The sequence below is a fragment of the Homalodisca vitripennis genome, chromosome 4 (genome assembly GCF_021130785.1).
Source record: "Homalodisca vitripennis isolate AUS2020 chromosome 4, UT_GWSS_2.1, whole genome shotgun sequence".
Taxonomy (NCBI): Eukaryota; Metazoa; Arthropoda; class Insecta; order Hemiptera; family Cicadellidae; genus Homalodisca; species Homalodisca vitripennis.
Genome location: NC_060210.1, coordinates 18,331,360 through 18,350,764, shown reverse-complemented (window position 1 = coordinate 18,350,764; position 19,405 = coordinate 18,331,360). Strand labels below are relative to the sequence as shown.

General features: G+C 31.6%; 1 protein-coding gene across 1 annotated transcript in view; it reads right to left on the bottom strand.

Moving 5' to 3' along the window:
• The window catches only part of LOC124360958 (high-affinity choline transporter 1-like), a 138,377-nt gene that overhangs the window by 57,450 nt on the left and 61,522 nt on the right, over positions 1 to 19,405 (bottom strand). The window contains exon 6 of the mRNA XM_046814994.1: positions 16,155 to 16,304. Within this exon, the coding sequence (XP_046670950.1) occupies positions 16,155 to 16,304 (150 nt within the window). The remainder of the gene's footprint in view (positions 1 to 16,154; positions 16,305 to 19,405) is intronic.

The window sequence follows — 19,405 nt, the reverse complement described above, 5'->3', positions numbered from 1 at the left end:
AACAAATTTCAAATGCTTTAACATCTTTGACGACAACTGTATAGCGAGTCACATGTACAAACAAAAGGTTAAATTTAACAAACCGATTTACATAGGATTTTCAGTTCTCGACCTCTCAAAATTGTTAATGTATGAGTTTTATTACGATAAATTAAAGAAGTTCGATCCAGATTTGAATCTGTGTTACATGGATACAGACAGTTATTTCCTAGAATTGAAACGAGATCCTTTTAAAATTATTAAAGAAAATATAGATGACTTTTGATACAAGTGATTATCCAAAAGATCACGAATGTTTCACTACTAAAAATGAGAAGGTAATAGGGAAATTCAAAGATGAGTTAAATAGCGAAGTTTTAGAAGAATTTTGTGGTTTAAGGTCTAAGATGTACTCGTACAAATATCTAGATAAAAACCCAGTTAGGTGTAAAGGAATTAAGAGAAGCGTTGTAAATAAAACAATAAATATCGAAAACTTGAAGAAATGTTTGTTCGAAGATAAAGAAGAATTTAGGGAGATGACATTAATCAAAAGCTACAAACATGAGTTGTACACCGTCACTATAAACAAGCTGGCACTGAACGCTAAAGATGATAAGAGAATTTTCCTAGAAAATAAGATCGATACAGTACCTTATGGCTATAAAAATGAAGCAAAATCTGATATATTAGATGAGTTAAATAAACTTGGAAACTTTGACATGTAAATGGAAGATGATTTGATTCACTGCCACAAATGCAAGAAAAAAACGAAAAATATAGATTCTAAAATCGTTCAAACTCAAAAACGGATTGTATAGAATTGCAGCAAAATGTTCAAAATGTAAGACAAATAAGAGTAAATTTATAAAGAATCCAAATGAAAAACAAGTAAAGAAAGAATCTAAGAATAAGGAAGAAATCGAGATTGAAGCTAGAGAAATTCATGCACCAGTACGAAAAAAGTTTAAAAAGAGAAAAATTATAACACTAGGAATTGACGATTTATGGGCAGCAGATTTAGTTATAATGTCTAATTATTCGGATCAAAATGATGGATTTAAGTATATGTTAAATGTTATTGATACTTTCTCAAAATATGCTTGGTCAAGAGCTATCAAAAGAAAAAAACGGCAAGGATGTTTCAAAAGCTGTCGAAGATATAGTAAAAGATGCCATAAGGATCAATCACAAACCTCCTAACCTACTTCATACAGATAAGGGTTTAGAGTTTAAAAATAAAGAATTTAACGATGTTTTTGAGAAAATACAACATTAAGATTTATCATACTGAAAATGAAGAGAAATCAAGTATCGTAGAAAGATATAACAGAACTCAAAACGAAAGGATGAAAGTTATTTTTGAGATTAATAAAAACTTTAAATGGATCGATATTCTTCAAAAAATCGTAAACAATTATAACGATACAGTTCACAGCACAATAAAAATGAAACCGAAAGACGTAGATAAAGATGCAGAAAAGGAGTTATTAGAGACCGTTTTCAAGTATATTCCACCAGAAATTCACACAAAAAACTAAATTTAAAGTCAATGATCATGTAAGAATTGTTAGTAAAAAACAAACATTTTCAAACAAATATAAGAACAATTGGTCAAGAGAAATCTTTGTGATTTATCAAATTAATAACACAGATCCTGTAACTTATAGTATAAAAGATTTAAATAATGAAGAAATAACCGGAAAGTTTTATGAATATGAATTGAGAAAGTCAAAGATTTTTTTCTATATAAATGGAGGCTGAAAAGAAATGTATAAAGTGTCAAGAATTTAAAGATTTGACGAAGTTTTCTCAAGATAAGACTAGAAAAGATGGATTATACTATTATTGTAAGGATTGTCGTAGTAAATATAACAGAGAATTATACGATAAAATAGAAAAATTAACGTTAGAAGAGAAAAAATGTTGCGTTTGTAAAGAAATTAAGGATATTTCCAAATTTTACGATTGGCATTATAGTAAAAAATAAAAAACATGCACATTGTAAAGATTGTGCTAAAAGAATTATTCAAAAAAGTCAAAAGAAACCGACTCTTTGCGAGTGGACGAATCATTCAATGGTTACCTCATCTTCAAAAACATTTACAGACAAAATATCATAATTCTAGAGTTTAATAAAATTTAGAAACATTTTCATCGTAAAGTCCAGATTCATTGATAAAAACAGTGTCAGGATGAAGATTGTTAAGGGGCCATTCGAATAGCCCCTTGTTTCTCGGGGTCTATGGGATAGACTCCTGTAATTTATACATTCAAACGTTGTTTTATCGTCATTATCGACATTATTTATGATAGCTTGCCTCGTGTTTTCATATTCTAAAATTTCTGCAACATCTTTTGCTTTGAACCAAATCTTGAAACGTTTCTGCAATCTTCATTTTAGATTTCAGTATTAAAGAATATATGCCTGGTTCATTAATGAAAATAGTGTTTTTTTGAAAGTTTGAAGGTAAGAACGATTCGTTCCCCCCTTCTGAATCTATGTTATCGTAGCTTTTTTTTATATTTGTCTTTAACGTGATCTCTAATCGCTTTCATCGTATTTTTAAATTCCAATATTTCTGCAATATCTTTTGCTTTAAACCAAAATTCATTATTTTCGTCAACAAATGTTAAAATTTCTTTATTATTGAATTTGAGTAGATTCACAACTGACTCCATTTAGATAGAAAAGAAATTTAACTAGTAATTTGTATTTCGAGAATAAAGGCCAGATTCATTAACGAAAATAGTGTGAGGATGAAGATTTTGAAAGGGTCTATGGCATAGACTCTTGTAATTTATATATTTAAAGGCTATTTTCCTCGTCATTATCAATATTATTTATGATAGCTTGTCTAGTATTTTCATATTGTAAAATTTCTGCAACATCTTTAGCCTTAAACCAGATCACATTGTTTTCGTCTACAATCGTTAAGATATTCGTGTTATCGAATGTAAGTTGATTATTTCTTAGATCTATGACTGACTCCATTTAGATAGAAAAAAAATTTAACAAGCAATTATTATTTTGAGTTTAAAGGTCGAAAATAGTGTCTGGATGTAATTTTTGTAAGAGTCGCGATTCGATACCCTTGAAAATGTATATCTTCTAGTCTTTTCTTGAAAGTTTAAAGGTAGTCTATTCAATAGACCCCCTTGATTCATGTCCGTTGCTTCAACAATCTTAAGTAAATTGTAGTTTTACTCTCATTTTTCAATAAATTTCCTTCAGAGTCTTGAACAGTTAAGACGATTTTTTGAATTCTTTTCATATTTTTTCTAATTGGAATATAGTCTATTTCATTCGGTTTTTTCACTGATTTTTGATCCATAAAGCAACATTTGGGAAAAAAAGTGTACAAAATTTCAGATTCTTTGTGTAAATGTTCGGTATGATTTTCAAAAACTAGGTTCAACGAGATTGCAGTGCACTTCAATTACATCAAACGGTCTAAATTTTGGCGTTTTATTTCCTATATATACCTGATTTGGCTCAATAGTTTCTTGAACAAACCCTAACAAATTCTACAATAATTGTTGAAAACATTATTCTTACTGGTGATTTTATTTGAATTTTCTTAGAGAGATAATTTTTTTGCATTTCAAACTTGTTTTCGTCAAAGTTTAAAGATTTTTTCTGATTGTTTGAATGTTTTTCAGATAATTTTTAAGGGAATTTTTTATTTGATCGAAAGTATAATATCCTTTGTTTAAACCATAATATTTTTGTTATGTTCTTCTCACTAAATCCTATACAATAAGGAGAACTTTCACTAATATTTATTACAAAATTGTCAGAATAAAAACCGCTTAAACCGATAAAATAATTTGATTCTTCCTCTAAGTGTATAGGATGTTCCAAGTTTAAAATAATTGAGAGCTTTCTGAAGTCAACTTGAACAGCTTCATTTTCGCTATTTAAATGGAGAAATTTTTAAAGCAAAAAGATCAGATAAAACTTCAAACTTTTGAAGAAAAAAAGAAAGATCAACCAATCAGATTGTTAATTGTTGGTTCAAGTGGATGTGGAAAAACAACTTTATTATTGAATTTTATCTACAATAGGTTGATTCCTTATTCCAATTTGTATGTTTTTAGTAAATCTTTAGAACAAGACGCCTATAAAAAATTACAAGAAAGATTTGAAAATATTGAGAAAAACTTAAACAAAAAAATATCACATTTTTATAATACTTCTGAGGACATAGTTCCGTTAAGCGAATGTAAACCCAATTCGTTAATCGTTTTTGATGATTGTATTTTGGAAAATCAGGACGTTATTAAGGAATATTTCGTAATGTCTCGTCACAAAAACATATCTTGTATCTATCTTTCCCAATGCTTTTCAAAGGTTGATATAAAAAAACAAGTTATTAGAAATAATTTGAATATGTTGTGTGTTTTTAAGCAAGACGATCACTATTCGAGAAAGATTTACAACAATTATGTTGGTTCTGATATGAGTTTTAAACCACTTTATTGAGTTTGTGTGATAAAATTTGGAAGGAAGACTACGGATTTTTAACTATTAATCTAACTTTGAAGCCTAAAATAAATGGCAAATATTTGAATAAATTTTCTAATATAAATGCTGCTCAGTGGTCTGACAAATTTACTCGATAAAAATATTTGTTACAATTATTTTTACATTATCTTTACTTTTTATTTACATTATGAAAACAACTGAAAAACGGTAAATCTGTTCACGTTTTCACGCTTCGTGTTCACGTTTTACGTTACACGTTCACGTTCTCGTTTCTCGTTCTCGTTCTCGTTCTCGTTCTCGTTCACGTTCACGTTCACGTTTCAAAATTTTCCTAAATAAATGGCGAACGTAACTTCAGAAGAAGCAAAAAAACTTGATCAAATAGAAAAGAAATTAATCAAAGAATTTAAAGAACAGATTCGAATTGATGAAAAAGAACAAGAATTTATTCAAAAAATTAATCAACCTGTAACTTCTGCAATAAAAAAATGTTGAGGGTAAAATTGAAAATGTTTTAAGCGATAATCAAAATTTAATGAATTTGGTTCCAGTTGTACGACAGTTTGCCGATATTTCGATACCAGAATCTGAGTTTGAATTGCCAAAATTACCATCTTCAACACCATTTAGACCTCGAATCATTGAAGACTCTACCATAGTTGAACCAATAAGTCCTGGAACAACGGATATAATAATTGGTGAAATTGGTAAAAAATTTCTTCCTAGAGCAAAGGATGATAAATTTGGTTTGTATTGGGACAGAAAAAAGAGAAGTTTTATGATTGGAAATTTACCCGTTAATTTTGAACATAATGATATCATTATTAATGAAAAAACATATGAAGGAACTCAAGGTTTATGGAGATTATTAACAGACTATGACGCTCCAAAAGATAATTTATATTCTGAAGAAGATTTGAAAAAGTATACTGAAATTTTATGGAAATCTGATTCAATTTACAAAAATAATGATCCATCAACTAAGAAACCAAAGTCAAGTAAAGGTAAAAAATATCTCAATTTGATTAAACCAATTTGGGAAAAACGAATCGAAGGATCAGGTGTAAGAAAATACAGTGATAATAAGATTGAGTACAGATATATCAACGATTTGACAAAACTCGATGGAATTATTAATTATATTTATGCTCAAGAGAAGGCTGGAAATAACAATTTTTTGAATGAAAAGAAAGCAATTCAAGATTTTATTTCGAACAAACTTGACGAAATGATTGAAAAACCTGATGGAATTAAATATTTAAAACGAATTTTTGCCGGCAATAAGTTCATCTATGATTGAGGGTAGTGGACTTTTGAATGATTTTATCAACAATTTACCTTTTGAATTACACGTACCAACTTATCAGTATCTGAGGCCTGGCACAAAACTCGAAAAAAGACTAAAAAGAGGAGATCCTGGTATAAATAAATTAGATCAAGCTGCTATGGAACACGATATTTTTTATGCAAAACATAGAGACACAAATTCCAGACATATCGCAGATAAAGTTTTGCAAGATAAGGCAATGGATAGATTTTTATCAAAAGATGCTAGTTTAGGTGAAAGATTTGTTGCGCTTCCAACAGCTGGAGCAATGTTTTTTGAAGAGAAAACTAGGAATGGGAATCGAAGAGAACTTGAAATTTTTAACTATATAAATGGAGGTGAACGTAAATTTCAGCAAAAATCAGAAAGAAAAAATAAAATCCGCTTTTAAGAAGAAAATACCCGTTAGTATTCAATTTAAAATAGATCAACTAAAAAATGGCGAAGATAAGATATTTTTAACAAATAGACAATACAATAAACTCGAAAAAACATAAGAAAAACAATAAAGGAACCAGAATAGAATTTTCTTATAATCAGTTGAAAGAACTCAAAAATGGTGGACTTTTGAAAGATTTATTAGATTTTGGAGAAAATATTCCAGTTGTTAAAAATGTTGTTCCTTATGTTCGTAAAGCTGCTCCAATCGTTAAAAAAGATGTGATTCCTATTGTTCGAAACATTTTAAATTGGTTAGATAAAGAGTTGGAAGATGTTACAGGATCTGGATTAGATGAAAAAACTTTGAATTACGTGAAATCAAACATTGAAAAAAAAATTTAAACCTTTAACATTCGGGGAATTGGAAGAAATCTGCAAAAATATTAAACATTTTAGAGGAATCTTCATGAGAGATACATTACCTGAAAAAGTTAAGAAATTTGAATGTGGAATTGTGAATTTAGACTCGATTATGGGAAGTGGAACACATTGGATTTGTTATTATAAAAAATGATAAGAATGCATGTTATTTTGATTCGTCTGGAAGAATTGAGGACAAACCACCTATAGAATTGATTAAATATTTGAAAAAATCAAAAAACGTTTATTATAACGATTCTCAAATTCAAGACTACAAAGATCCCCCAATTTGTGGTCATTTATGTGTTTTTGTTTTGAATGAACTGAGTAATGGTAAAGATTTTAAAGAAGTTGTTAACAAATTATTGCTTAATAAATATGGATTCACAAAATATTTTTGACGTATTTGGTACACAAATTATTCAAAATGTAGATAATAGTTTGAATTTTGATAGTTTGAGAAATGAGTTTGATAACAAGTTAGAAAATTTATTACAAAACCTTCCAGATTCAGATATGTTTGCTGTCGAGATTGAAGATTTTTAAAGCAGAATATGATAACAAACTTGCAAATTTCATGAGTTCAAATGAAGTTGCTGATAAAATAAAAGCATTGGAAAAAGAAGTTGATGATGGTGTAAAAAAATTATTTACCAATTTAATGTCTCATATCGAAAAAGCTGATAAAATTACTGAAGCGATCAAAGTTGAAAAGAATTATGTTAGTTTGGCTAATAAAAAAAGAATTGTCGGTGTTCGACCTGGTATTGACAAACATGATGTTGTTGTTAAAGAACAAATTTTAAAACCTCTAAAATTATCAGAAAACATCGATATTGTTGATTTACATGATCCGAATGTTAAAAATGCCTTAGATTTTAAAGGAAAAAGAATTAGCAGTGTTAGTAAAGGAATTAATCCATTTGATGTTGTTGTAATGATTCAATTAGAAGATCCTATTAAAATGTTTAATGAAACTAAAACAAAATTATGAGAATCATAAACAGCATGTTAAAGATTTTACAACAGAAGTCTATGACAAGTTAGAAGCCAGAAATAGAAGATCAGTAGACGATGTTGGTGAAATTAATGAAAAACTTACTAATTTTAAAGAGTCTTTTGATAAGTTTAGTTTAGATGCTACGAAAACTTTTGAGAATATTGGTCATAAATTTGTTGAATACAATGATTCTTATGCTGTCAAATTTCAAAAATTAGAAGAAAAAATTAATAAGTTCGAGGAAGATCTTACTGAAATAGGTATTCTCGTAGGGTTTTATGCACGATAAATTTTCCCTAAATAAATGGCGCTCATATACTGTGTGAGATGTAAAGAAAAAACTGCAACAAATGATATAAAATACTATGCAAATATCAATGGAGTTAAAAGAATTTCTGGAAAATGTGCTGAATGTAACGCTAAAAAGAGCCAATTTATAAAAACTTGAAATTTTTTCTTAATAAATAGAGATGGCGGGACATTACAGTGCTTTCGATCTTTTTATAATGCAACACGAAAGAGATTTGAAAAAAGAACATTGGGATGACATTTCTCAAAAATATGAATTATCCGAAGATATGATGAGATTATACGTAAAACAAATTGAATTGGTATAACATTGCAAAATATCAAAATCTGTCCCCAGAGTTCATTCAAGAAAATATACATTATCAATTATAAAAGATCATATGTCTGTTCTTTGTCTCTATCAACACTTGAGTAATAAAATTTTTGGATGAAAATAAAGATACAGTTGATTGGAACAATATTATAGATAGCGGTTACTATCCTGTGCAAATTTTATTGAAATATGTGACCGAGATCGCAATATTTAAGGAAGAGAATCCCGAATATGACGAAGTAGATCATTAAAAATGACTAAAATTTATATCTTTTTCTTATAAAAAACGTAACATTAGATCGATGAAAAAATGATATCTTTCTTATACATGATGTTTAAATTTTCTCTTATTAAATGGCGGACTACAGAAAATATGCTAGTGATATTGAAAGGGCGGAGTTTAAAAATTTCTATCCAATTAGTAAACAACATTTGAATGAACCGAATAAAAGAACTGAGTTTAATATTGATTTTGGAGATAACTTTTGCTCGTCTAACTTCCAGTTTTATATTTCCGGAACTTTAACAAAACAAGATGGTCAAGCATATCTTGGAACTGATAATGTTAGATTAATCGATAATTTTATACCGTTTTTATTTTCTAAGATTGAAGTAAGAAAACACAATAAATTGATAGAAGAAGTCGAAAACTGTGGCCAATTAAGCACTATTAAAGGAACCATTTGTTATTCCAAAAGTGATGTATTTTCAAACAGTTTTGAATCAACTTTTAAATTTGGACAATTTGAAGCGGTCGGTGATTTAGCACATTTCGGCTTAGGATTCTTTGAAAATGTAAATTTTCCAATCTATAAAGGTGGATTTTACATTAGTTTCATAAGAGCTGAAGACGATGATGTGATTCTGAAGACTGCAACTGGAAATGTTATGCCTGTTGATGGCAAAATTACAATTAACGAGTTTTTCATTAGAGTTCCGATGATTTATTAAAAAACCACGAGTAAAAATTCAGTTGATTGATGAAATTACAAAATCTCAAAACATTATGTTTAATTTTCTAGATTGGCAATGTATTGAGCAAAAAGGTATTTCCGGAACAAGTTATTCGTTCGATATCACAAATATTTATAGAAATATCTTCAATCCTAAGTTTGTTATTATAGCTTTTCAAACAGATAGACAGAATAATCAAGAGAAAAATCCTTCAAAGTTTGATAGTTTGAATGTAAAAAATATCAGAGTAAAATTGAACGGTTCTTATTATCCAGATGAATTACAAAATTTAAACATTTCAGGAGGTCTTTTTAGAATCATGTATCAGATGTATCAAGATTTTAAGAAAGTTTACTACAAAAAATATGGAAATGTATTATAATCCTAAAGAACTTTTAGCGAATAGACCTATTTATGTCATTGATACAACAAAGAGTTTGACAAATATTTCTGGTTCAAAGAACGATATAATTATCAATATGGATTTTCAAAATGCTGTTACAAACGCGATTTGTTATGTTGTTGTTGTTTCTGAGAAATTTTTAGCCTATGGTGTGATTAAGAACGATATTAGAGAAATTCAGTAGTTAATGATGTTCATATTGTTCTCTTTCATTCCTTCTAAAACTTCAAAAATATACTCTTTCGCTGATGAAAAATCACGATTTCTTCCGGAATAATCTTTGTAATCATAGACAAAATATCCTAAATAGTTTAAATAATAAAATAAAATCATTTCTTTTTATCTCGGTAGTTGAAATATAAACATAAACATTTGCGCTGAAAAATTTTATATCTCGGCAAGAGTTAGTTCCATACCTTCCATTTATTCTTTTTGTAAAAATGGAAGAGTATAATGTCAACTGTTACAAGTGTTATAATAGAGGAGAAATTGTTGATAAAAGATTAGTTTGTAGAGATTGTAATTTAATTTTGTATGAAAGACCTAAACCTAAGAAATTTCGAAATAAACTAACACATTTGAATAATCTGCTTACAAAATTGCAATATGGAGGTAAAAAACAAAACACAATTTGTTACAGAATTTAGAAAAACAGAATAAAAATTTTTTACTTATCTCTTGGAACCGTTTGAAAAAATTATTTTCCTTTTCAAAGAATACATTAGGTTTGTAGGTTTAAATACACGCGTTTATTATGAGAAGATTTTACCTATAATCTTTCACTATTTGGACATTGAATTTGACTACGATTTTTAAACCTGAAATCTTTGATGATTTTATAGTACATTTGGAGAAAGTAAATGAAGAACCTCGTGAAAAGAATGCGGTTTTACTCACATTCTCCCCGACTTCTCGAGTGATTGTTAGCAAATTTCATTTTTTTCCGTTTATAGATTTTTCATTAAGATTTCTGGATTTTTTTCATTAAAACAGCTTAAGAAATTAGAAGCCTACAATGAACAGTAAAACAGCTATAGATTCGGTTATTTTACATTCGTGATTTACAGATTAGTTTATGGTTCAATGGACAGTATTTTACATTGATTTTCTGTCTGTCCCAAAAGTGTCCTAGAAACCCCATATTCATATCTACTTATATATATATAATATATATGAACACAAGCAAGTCTGAGATTTTTGCCCTGAACACAAAATGCATGCAGGGGAAAATGTCTCTGTCAACCTGTCTACCGCTGTGACACGTTTGTTTGTCTTTGCAATAACAACGTCTAGACTAGCTCTCTACCCTCGCCAATACTTTTTATCCCTTCAGTTATTGGATAAATTGGTAATGCCATTTAAATTCTTGCAGATACTTTCATCATTCACCTATATGATTTTAGGGAATGTTTAGAATGGCCACGACCACGAATAGCATGAATTATAGTAATTTGTATTTTATAAATATAATAATAATATTGACGTAACGGAGTTATTAAGTTATTTTCATTTCAGTCCAAAAATACAGTAATGGTTCAATAATTCGTTTTATTATTTTTCTGGTTATAAGAATCTTGTTTAATTTTCGTGAATTTTATCAATAAGGACATTTTGAGTGTAATGTCATTGGAAAATAATAACCAAATATTGATTACATTTATTTATATTATTTCCCATTCAATTCATAAGAATTGTTCATTTAATCGCAATCATTTATTTTTATTTTGTAATTTATACTTACGTAATGTATACACACAATTTACTTATATTATAACGAGGTGACTATACTATAGTAAATAATACTTTTATCAATATAAATTAGGATTTATTTAGTACTAATAATAAATTATATAGACTACTTACAAATAGGTTAGCCTCAAATGTGACTTTGCTCTAGGTATGCAACAGTATATCCAAAATTTATTAATAATTATAACCTGAATTAAATTTATTTTTATTTAATCAACTCCGTGAGTCAGTAAATAGAAATTAAACATCTTGTACGACACCAATATTATTTAATTAAATTATTTTAAAAATATTTACGATTGGGTACTAACTGTTTTCCCTTAAAACTTTTAATATAGTTAAGTCCAGTTAATTATAAATACCACTGGCCTAGAAAGGACGCTTTGAAACACAATATTCTAAAGTTTTAACGACGTTAAATGCTTATATCCAAGGAATGTGATATTGGCGTTTCAAAATTCCGTCATCAGGGAAACCGTCAACATACTTGTGGCGTTCTACATAGAACTATTTTGTTTCATCGTAATTTGAACAGCGTGACATTCTGACGGCTCATAAATATTTACCTCACCGTTGCGTGGTTATTATCAACGTTTTTTTATGGGTTTGATGTATTTTACAGCGATTAGAATCAAGAAGCTTTTGAAAATTGTATTTGAATTTTATTTCTTACTAGCTGTTTCCCGCGGCTTCACACGCTTTTCATAAACTTTGCCCGTGTATGTGCTCTTCTGGTTCAAGTAAATTATATTTACGACGCCGATGTAGAGTTTGCTTTGTTTGCCACCGTTAAATAATTGTATATGTATGTTTATAGCCACTGTACACACACGTACATGTACTTTATTATAAAGTGGTCTGACACTCAAGCTTTAAGTTCAACCAGAAATTTATCTTAAATATACATCATAAATTAGCGCATTCAAATAGTGTTTGGCTATTTTACATACAGAACTGTTTCTTCTAATTGCAGTTTATAGTGTGCAGGCGCTTTGAACACTTATTTTTTGCAGCGCGCCGCCGCCTGGTGGCGAATTCAATGGGCTCAGCCTATAAACCTTCTCCGTGGACAGATACATACAAATTTCATAATGATTTCACACACACACACACACACACACACACACACACACACACACACACACACACACACACACACACACACACACACACACACACACACACACACACACACACACACACACGCACGCACGCACGCACGCACGCACGCACGCACGCACACACACGCACACACACACACGCGCACGCGCACGCACACACACACACACGCGCGCACACACACTAATAGTACTAAAGATATATAAAGTAAAGAAAAAATGTGTTTTCTAAGCAGAATTCACAAGAGCAGAATTGAATTTAAAAACATGTTTTATGTCAATAAATTTAAATACAACTTAGAGCCAATATTTAAAAAAACGTGCCTTTTTAGACATTTTCCTGGAATTTTCAAAAATGGGGGGGGGGGGTGGGGGGGGGGGGGGGTGGGGGGGGGGGGGGGTGGGGGGGGGGGGGGGTGGGGGGGGGGGGGGGTGGGGGGGGGGGGGGGTGGGGGGAGGTTAGTAAAAGATTTGGTTTTTAATCACATATTGGGCCTCTGTAAAAGTGTAAAAATTAATTACTTTTCCTAAAAACTACATTCATAAAAATCTGTATCAATGTTAATAAAAGAATTAAATAGAATTAAAAAAATCCAGGTTTACGGCTAGAAGGCGAATTGGAAGTGGTCTATTGTTGTATAAAGATGATCCACAGTCTTTCAGTTTTAGAAGGCACTTAAAATATAAATTAAAGTTTTATTAACATTTTGCTTGGATTTTAAACTTAAATAAAAACTTGAAGTTAGTTATGCAAGATGCTTATAATCTTCGTTCAAATGTTCATTGTACTTTTGTTTAAGGGAGAACAATTCCTTAAGACAATAACCTTTTGCTATTGTATAACTTGGACACTCGAAAGTTTTTCCGTCCAACTTTACGGGAGTCTGTTCTGCCTGTATAACTTCGTGGTCTAAACTACGAGTAACTTGCTGATTAGACAATTCTGTTTTCGTGTTACGAGTGCATAACTCAGTTTGTAAGTTTCTCCACCACTTTCTTGAAACCCTCGAGTTTTATTCTTTCTTTATATACAGGGTGGCCAATATGTCAGTTTCCCTAGAAGAGAAATTTAAAAGCGTTATAGGTGATTGAATAAAACACTTTTAGGCAAGAAGACAAATTCATTATAATGAAATTACTTACATATTACTATACAATTTTATAGCAGTTGTTCGAAATGTCCACCTTGATTTTGTATACACTTCATACGACTGAGAACAGAATCAAAAATATTTAGCAACAAAGGTTTATCGTTATTAACAAGTTCAAATGCATTTCTAATTAGGTTTATGAGTTTGTCAAAATTTTGCGGTTTTAAAAGCATACAGTCTCTTTTATAATACCCTCCAGTGGAAAATCACATAGGGTCACAGAATTCAAATCACTTATCGGAATCATCCTCGTGAAGCGCTTGGAAGTAAAGATGTACAGTATGGCAGTTTAATTGCTTTAACATTCTTTGCACGTCTCTTTTTGCTATTTACAGTTCAGCAGATGCCTTACGAGTTGATTTACCGGGACTGGCTGCAAAGCTTGAGCAACTGTCTGCAGATTTTCTTTGTTTCAAATTAATTTATCGTGAACGACCACACTTCCGGGGCATTTAAAACGATTCCTGTTTTTTTCAAATTTCTTATGTAACTTCCACATGTACTTTCAAGTGGATATTTATCACTAAATTTTTCAATTATTATTATACCAGTATTTTTATTATGCTTCCACCACAACTGAAAACTAATGCCTTAATTAAATTAATTAAGTAAACTCGTTGTTGGGCTGTAAACATTTTAAAATCACACACAAACTAATAACAGATGAAAATAGCGTCACTTTACACTAGCAACCGGAACAGACAACAATGAACTTACTCCGTGTTGCTGCCAACCTAATATTGTTACCAACCTATCGAAACAAAATATCCCAATTTTGTGGAAACTGACATATGTGCCACGCCGTATAATACACAGTCTCCCAAGTATATGGACTCATGATACGTTTATTGTTAAGAGCTGAAGACTATTAATACTCATAATGACCACCGTAAATATTTCGTACTAACAATTTGATCTAAAATTGTATTTAATTTCTAGTTTTTTGTTTTAATAAATTACTAAACATGTTATTGATTTATTTTCGTCCCAAAACATATAGCTGGACTGAATGAATATAATTGGCTGAGTATTAGCAAAGCTATCACTCATGAGGTTGGGAATTTTTCATTTATGTCTGTCTCTCCGTGCGATAGATATCTCTAAAACGAAATTACCTAAACACTTTGTATTTTTCATAAAGCTTCGTTTATATACAGACATAATTGAATTTGATGATGGCCCATGTCACACCATGGATTAGACTAAGTGTTATCCAATATTTTGACATTTCTCTTACGGGTAACCGTGACGGTAACGAGAAAACGGCAGAATAAATAAATTTGTAAGCAAAATAATTAGTACAATCATATGAGATTTTAACATGTGACATTAACACATGTAGGATATTCACTACCCAGAAAAACGAAAAATAATAAAGTGGAAAATTGATGTTAAAAGTCAGGGACAAGATTTAATGTTTTGAGCACTATTGTGTTATAGTAGGCCTACTTTCCTTATCTCGTCGGAACTTTCACAATTCAAACAATGAATGCTACTAACTAAAACAATGGCTAACTCAATGAACAAAAGTATGAAAATAATGGTAGTTTCTGAACCTGGGTGTATGATCGTTGTGAAGTGTGTTTCAGTGAGACTTGTGCTATTTGGTTAAAATTTGTATTTGACGGTGGGTGATTTGTTAGGATAATGGCATTTCGGTCATTGCAACCTTTAGATGTTACAAAAAGTAAAACACTACGTTGTGAGAATAGGGACTTATCCCCTTCGTGAGGTTCAAAAAATCTTGTCATAAGGTTGAGCATGCTCAATCATTTTTTTTTTTTAATCTAGTAAATATATGGCAATAACGCAATGAAATCAGGGATGAAAACTTAAAAAGTGAATGAAGAGGATATATTTTAATCATTGTAGTGTTATGATTTTTTTTGTTACACATAATAATGGCAAATGTCCGAAAGAATTATGTAATTTTGTTTTCTATGCCCTGGATATTTAAAAAAATGTTCAGTGTCTCAGTAATACTCAAAACATAGTTACTTTTATCTACGCGGAAGATAACTAACCACTGTGGCCAAATCTTCTGCGTGTACTCGCGAAACAGAATACAGGCCTGATTGATATCGTTGGCGTTATCTCAGTTTATAGCCTTATCAATCGTGAACTCCAGTGGTTAGGCCTGATTGATAACGTTGGCGTTATCTCAGTTTATAGCCTTATCAATCGTGAACTCCAGTGGTTAGGCCTGATTGATAACGTTGGCGTTATCTCGGTTTATAGCCTTATCAATCGTGAACTTCAGTGGTTAGGCCTGATTGATATCGTTGGCGTTATCTCGGTTTATAGCCTTATCAATCGTGAACTCCAGTGGTCAGGCCTGATTGATAACGTTGGCGTTATCTCGGTTTATAGCCTTATCAATCGTGAACTCCAGTGGTTATCGCAAGACGATGAGTCGTTTTTGAGGTTCTTCTGTTTTCAAGGGCGTTCTTAATCAACAGTTCTGGGTTAAATGAGACATGAAACAGTGTAAGTACGATTTCATCTATTTTGTGTCCCAAGACGTTACGGTGCGAGTGAGAAGATTCATAAATAAAACGTACCTGCCAAGGTATACCACCAAATGTGAGCAGCAGCAGACCGTCCACCCAGACGCCGATGTCCTTGGTCTCCACGTGTCCAAGCCACGAGGAGTGAACCATGGCCTCGTGACTGACGTGCTGGTGGTAGTAAGCGAAAGGAGCAGAGATAACCTACACAGTGATATCATATGTTGAAATGAAATGAAATATGTTTATTCTCATTAATCAACATTGGTTGCAATAGACATAGTCAAACATATTTAGCCATAGTGTAGCCTTAATCTTAGGTATTAAAGGTTACATGTCAAATTAAATGGGTCAAATAAAATACATTTATAGTAAACAAACTGAATAATAACAATATCTACATTTAAAATGTATTACAGTAAGTGTAATAAGAAAATATATAAATAAATTATACATAGAAATAAATTAAACAAACAAATAAATATAAACATTCATGTAAGAAACACGTTGTTACAAAACATTATGGATTAAAACTTCACAAAAAAAATTCTTTGATTAAAAAATATTTTATTTTTGTTTTAAAAGCGTTAATTGGAAGGTTTATAATTTTTAAGGGCAATGTATTAAAACGTTTTATACAAACAAAGCTAAAAGACTTTAGGTTTTTACTCAGTCTAGCATGTCTTACATACAACAGATCTAGACCTCTGGTGTTGTAACAGTGGTTTGAACCTCTTGATACACTATTTAAGTTTTCTTTTACATGGTTGGGACTGTATAAAATGAATAGACTAGGCAATGTGAGTTTTTTAAGCTCAGGAACTATAGTTCGACATGAATCTCTATACCACAGACCTTTTAAACACCTCACTACTTTTATGCCACTGAGCCTATCACCTTTTTTGAAAATATTTAAAGCATTACCTTTAAACAATTGGGAAAAAACACCTTCCGATAAACTCAAGTTGATTAAGTCGTGAAAGGAATGGGCAAAACTAAAGCTAGTTTCTTGATAACTCAATTCTAAAGCCCATAAACATCTTCTGCCTTTGAATTACTTAGACTAATTATACATTTATTCACAGTGACACAATCTACAAAGTTAAATTTAAATTGCAGTTTGGGATCCTTTACAGGTTTCCAGATTGTAAAATTTTAATGGGGTTGCAATTCCATCAGTAAGAAAACTTGTTGGTTGTTATTACAAACATTAACACATTGACTGCGGCGTAGTTTCACCCCGCTCTAGCAAGTGGCTACACCACACTGAAACGGTAAACAAGCGGTAGAGCGCGGGGGTCGCCGGCGACCCCCGCCGCTACCCAGTGGCGCCACGTGGCGGTCACCGGTGACTGCGCCGCACCGAATAATAATAATTGTAATAATTATAATAAATATAATAATAATAATTAATAATAAAAAATAATTGTTACTAGGTATAACATATTATTGTATGCAAGGTTCAAATAATGCTCTATGTACACAAAGCGATCCACAAGAGCAGTGACAACAATTTTAATAACGTGGTCTCCAATTAATGATCAATAAGCAGTAGATTTAGATGAAACTGACTCCACAGAGTTTTTGAGAATGTTCATAGATAGAAAATTGACCTGGGCCAATCGTGTGACAATGTACGAGCTAGAGTGGCCTCAGGCATATATGCCTTGCGGTATTTAGCAAATTTCTGTCCCTCAGAGTTTTAAAAATGGCCTACTTTGGCTTAATAAATCCACACTTTGCGTATGGAGTGAGGCTCTGGTGAGTTTGTGCCAGAAACAAAATGGAAAGACATAATTATATCGTCATGCAGGGAATCTTTCAGGGAGTTGGGATTGCTGACTTTCTCTACCTCTACATTCTTGAGGTGATCACGCACTGCAAATCAAAGTGTGATTTGGTTCGTGGCGATGACGTTCACCAACATAAGACAAGAGGCAGAGACAACTTTCGAACTCAGCAATATAGACTGAGTTATCACAACACCTCCCGCAACAATTTGGTGTCAGACAAGCTGAGTATCAAAATTTCCAACAATCAAACTCTAAAGCGTTTTATTCTGTCGAATTCATGATGGGCCGCTAGGATGTCTAAATTTTCACTAGATCAGAAGTCAGTTTGAATATATTTGCTCTGGATCTTGAGTCAGTTTGAAAGTGTTTGCTCTAAATCTGGAGTCAGTTTGTAATGAGTTTGCTCTAGATCTAGTCAGTTTGAATGTGTTTGCTCTAGATCTGGAGTCAGTTTGAATGTGTTTGCTTTGGATCTAGAGTCAGGATAAGGATGCAGATAATTTTGGAAGTAAATTTTATCCAAAAACATATTTGAATCGGATACGAAGGAAATTAAATAAATTTCACAAATTACCACCCAATCTGAAATCCATCATGATTTGGGTTTTTATTGATTGGAAAAACGGATAATACCTACTTCAAAAAATAGTATCCACTTTCAAAACACATTGTAAAGATAAAAAAATTAGACCCTTTAGAAATGGGAAGTGGCAAGCCCATACCAAGCGGTCTAAGCTGTCGGACTTTGGATCCGAGTCAAACGCAGCACAGTTCCAAATCCTGCCTGTGACCGGAGCTCCTTTTATCAGTACCTTCGACCTTGTGCTGTACCGACTCTCCTCCTTCCTCTGTTTGATAAGATCCTCGAACAGGCCAGTGGCCCATGAGGACGAGCAGAATAAGACTTTTAAAAAATCAGTCTCAGCTTAAAAAAAATAATTAACAACACTTGAGGATTCATATTTTTGGATTGAAGAGTGGCTCAGAACATACATCGCTTTTCATTGTCTTTTCACTTTTCAGTCCTAATATTCAGAGGAATTGTATTGACAAAATCCGTTAAGCCTTTATGGAATTACTTTTTAACACGATAATTTTCAAAACGTTTTTATGTTTGAGCCCATCTTTCGGATACAGTTCGCAGTTAAAGTTACTATAAGTTGTGGTGAGGCATAAAAAATACCAGTGGATTCGGGTAAAATAAAACAACAAACGCAGAGTTTGCGATGATCAAGCGCTGAATTGCGCGAGGCGAGCTATATCCGATGTCGAGACCCGAACAAGCTAATCCGGCTTAGCCAGCTTGAGTATAATCGCTTTCCGTAAATTGCTTCGCTTGACGAAACTGCTTGCGGCATACCTGCAGGTACTTACAACCTCGGGTAGGATTCCGGGATATTGTTGGGAAAGGGAGAAAGCATTCCTAGAGATTTGGATTACCCTCAGTCAGTCATGTTTTTGAGCCCTTCCTCTGGAAATTTAAAAATACATTGATTTAAACTATGTAGGCCT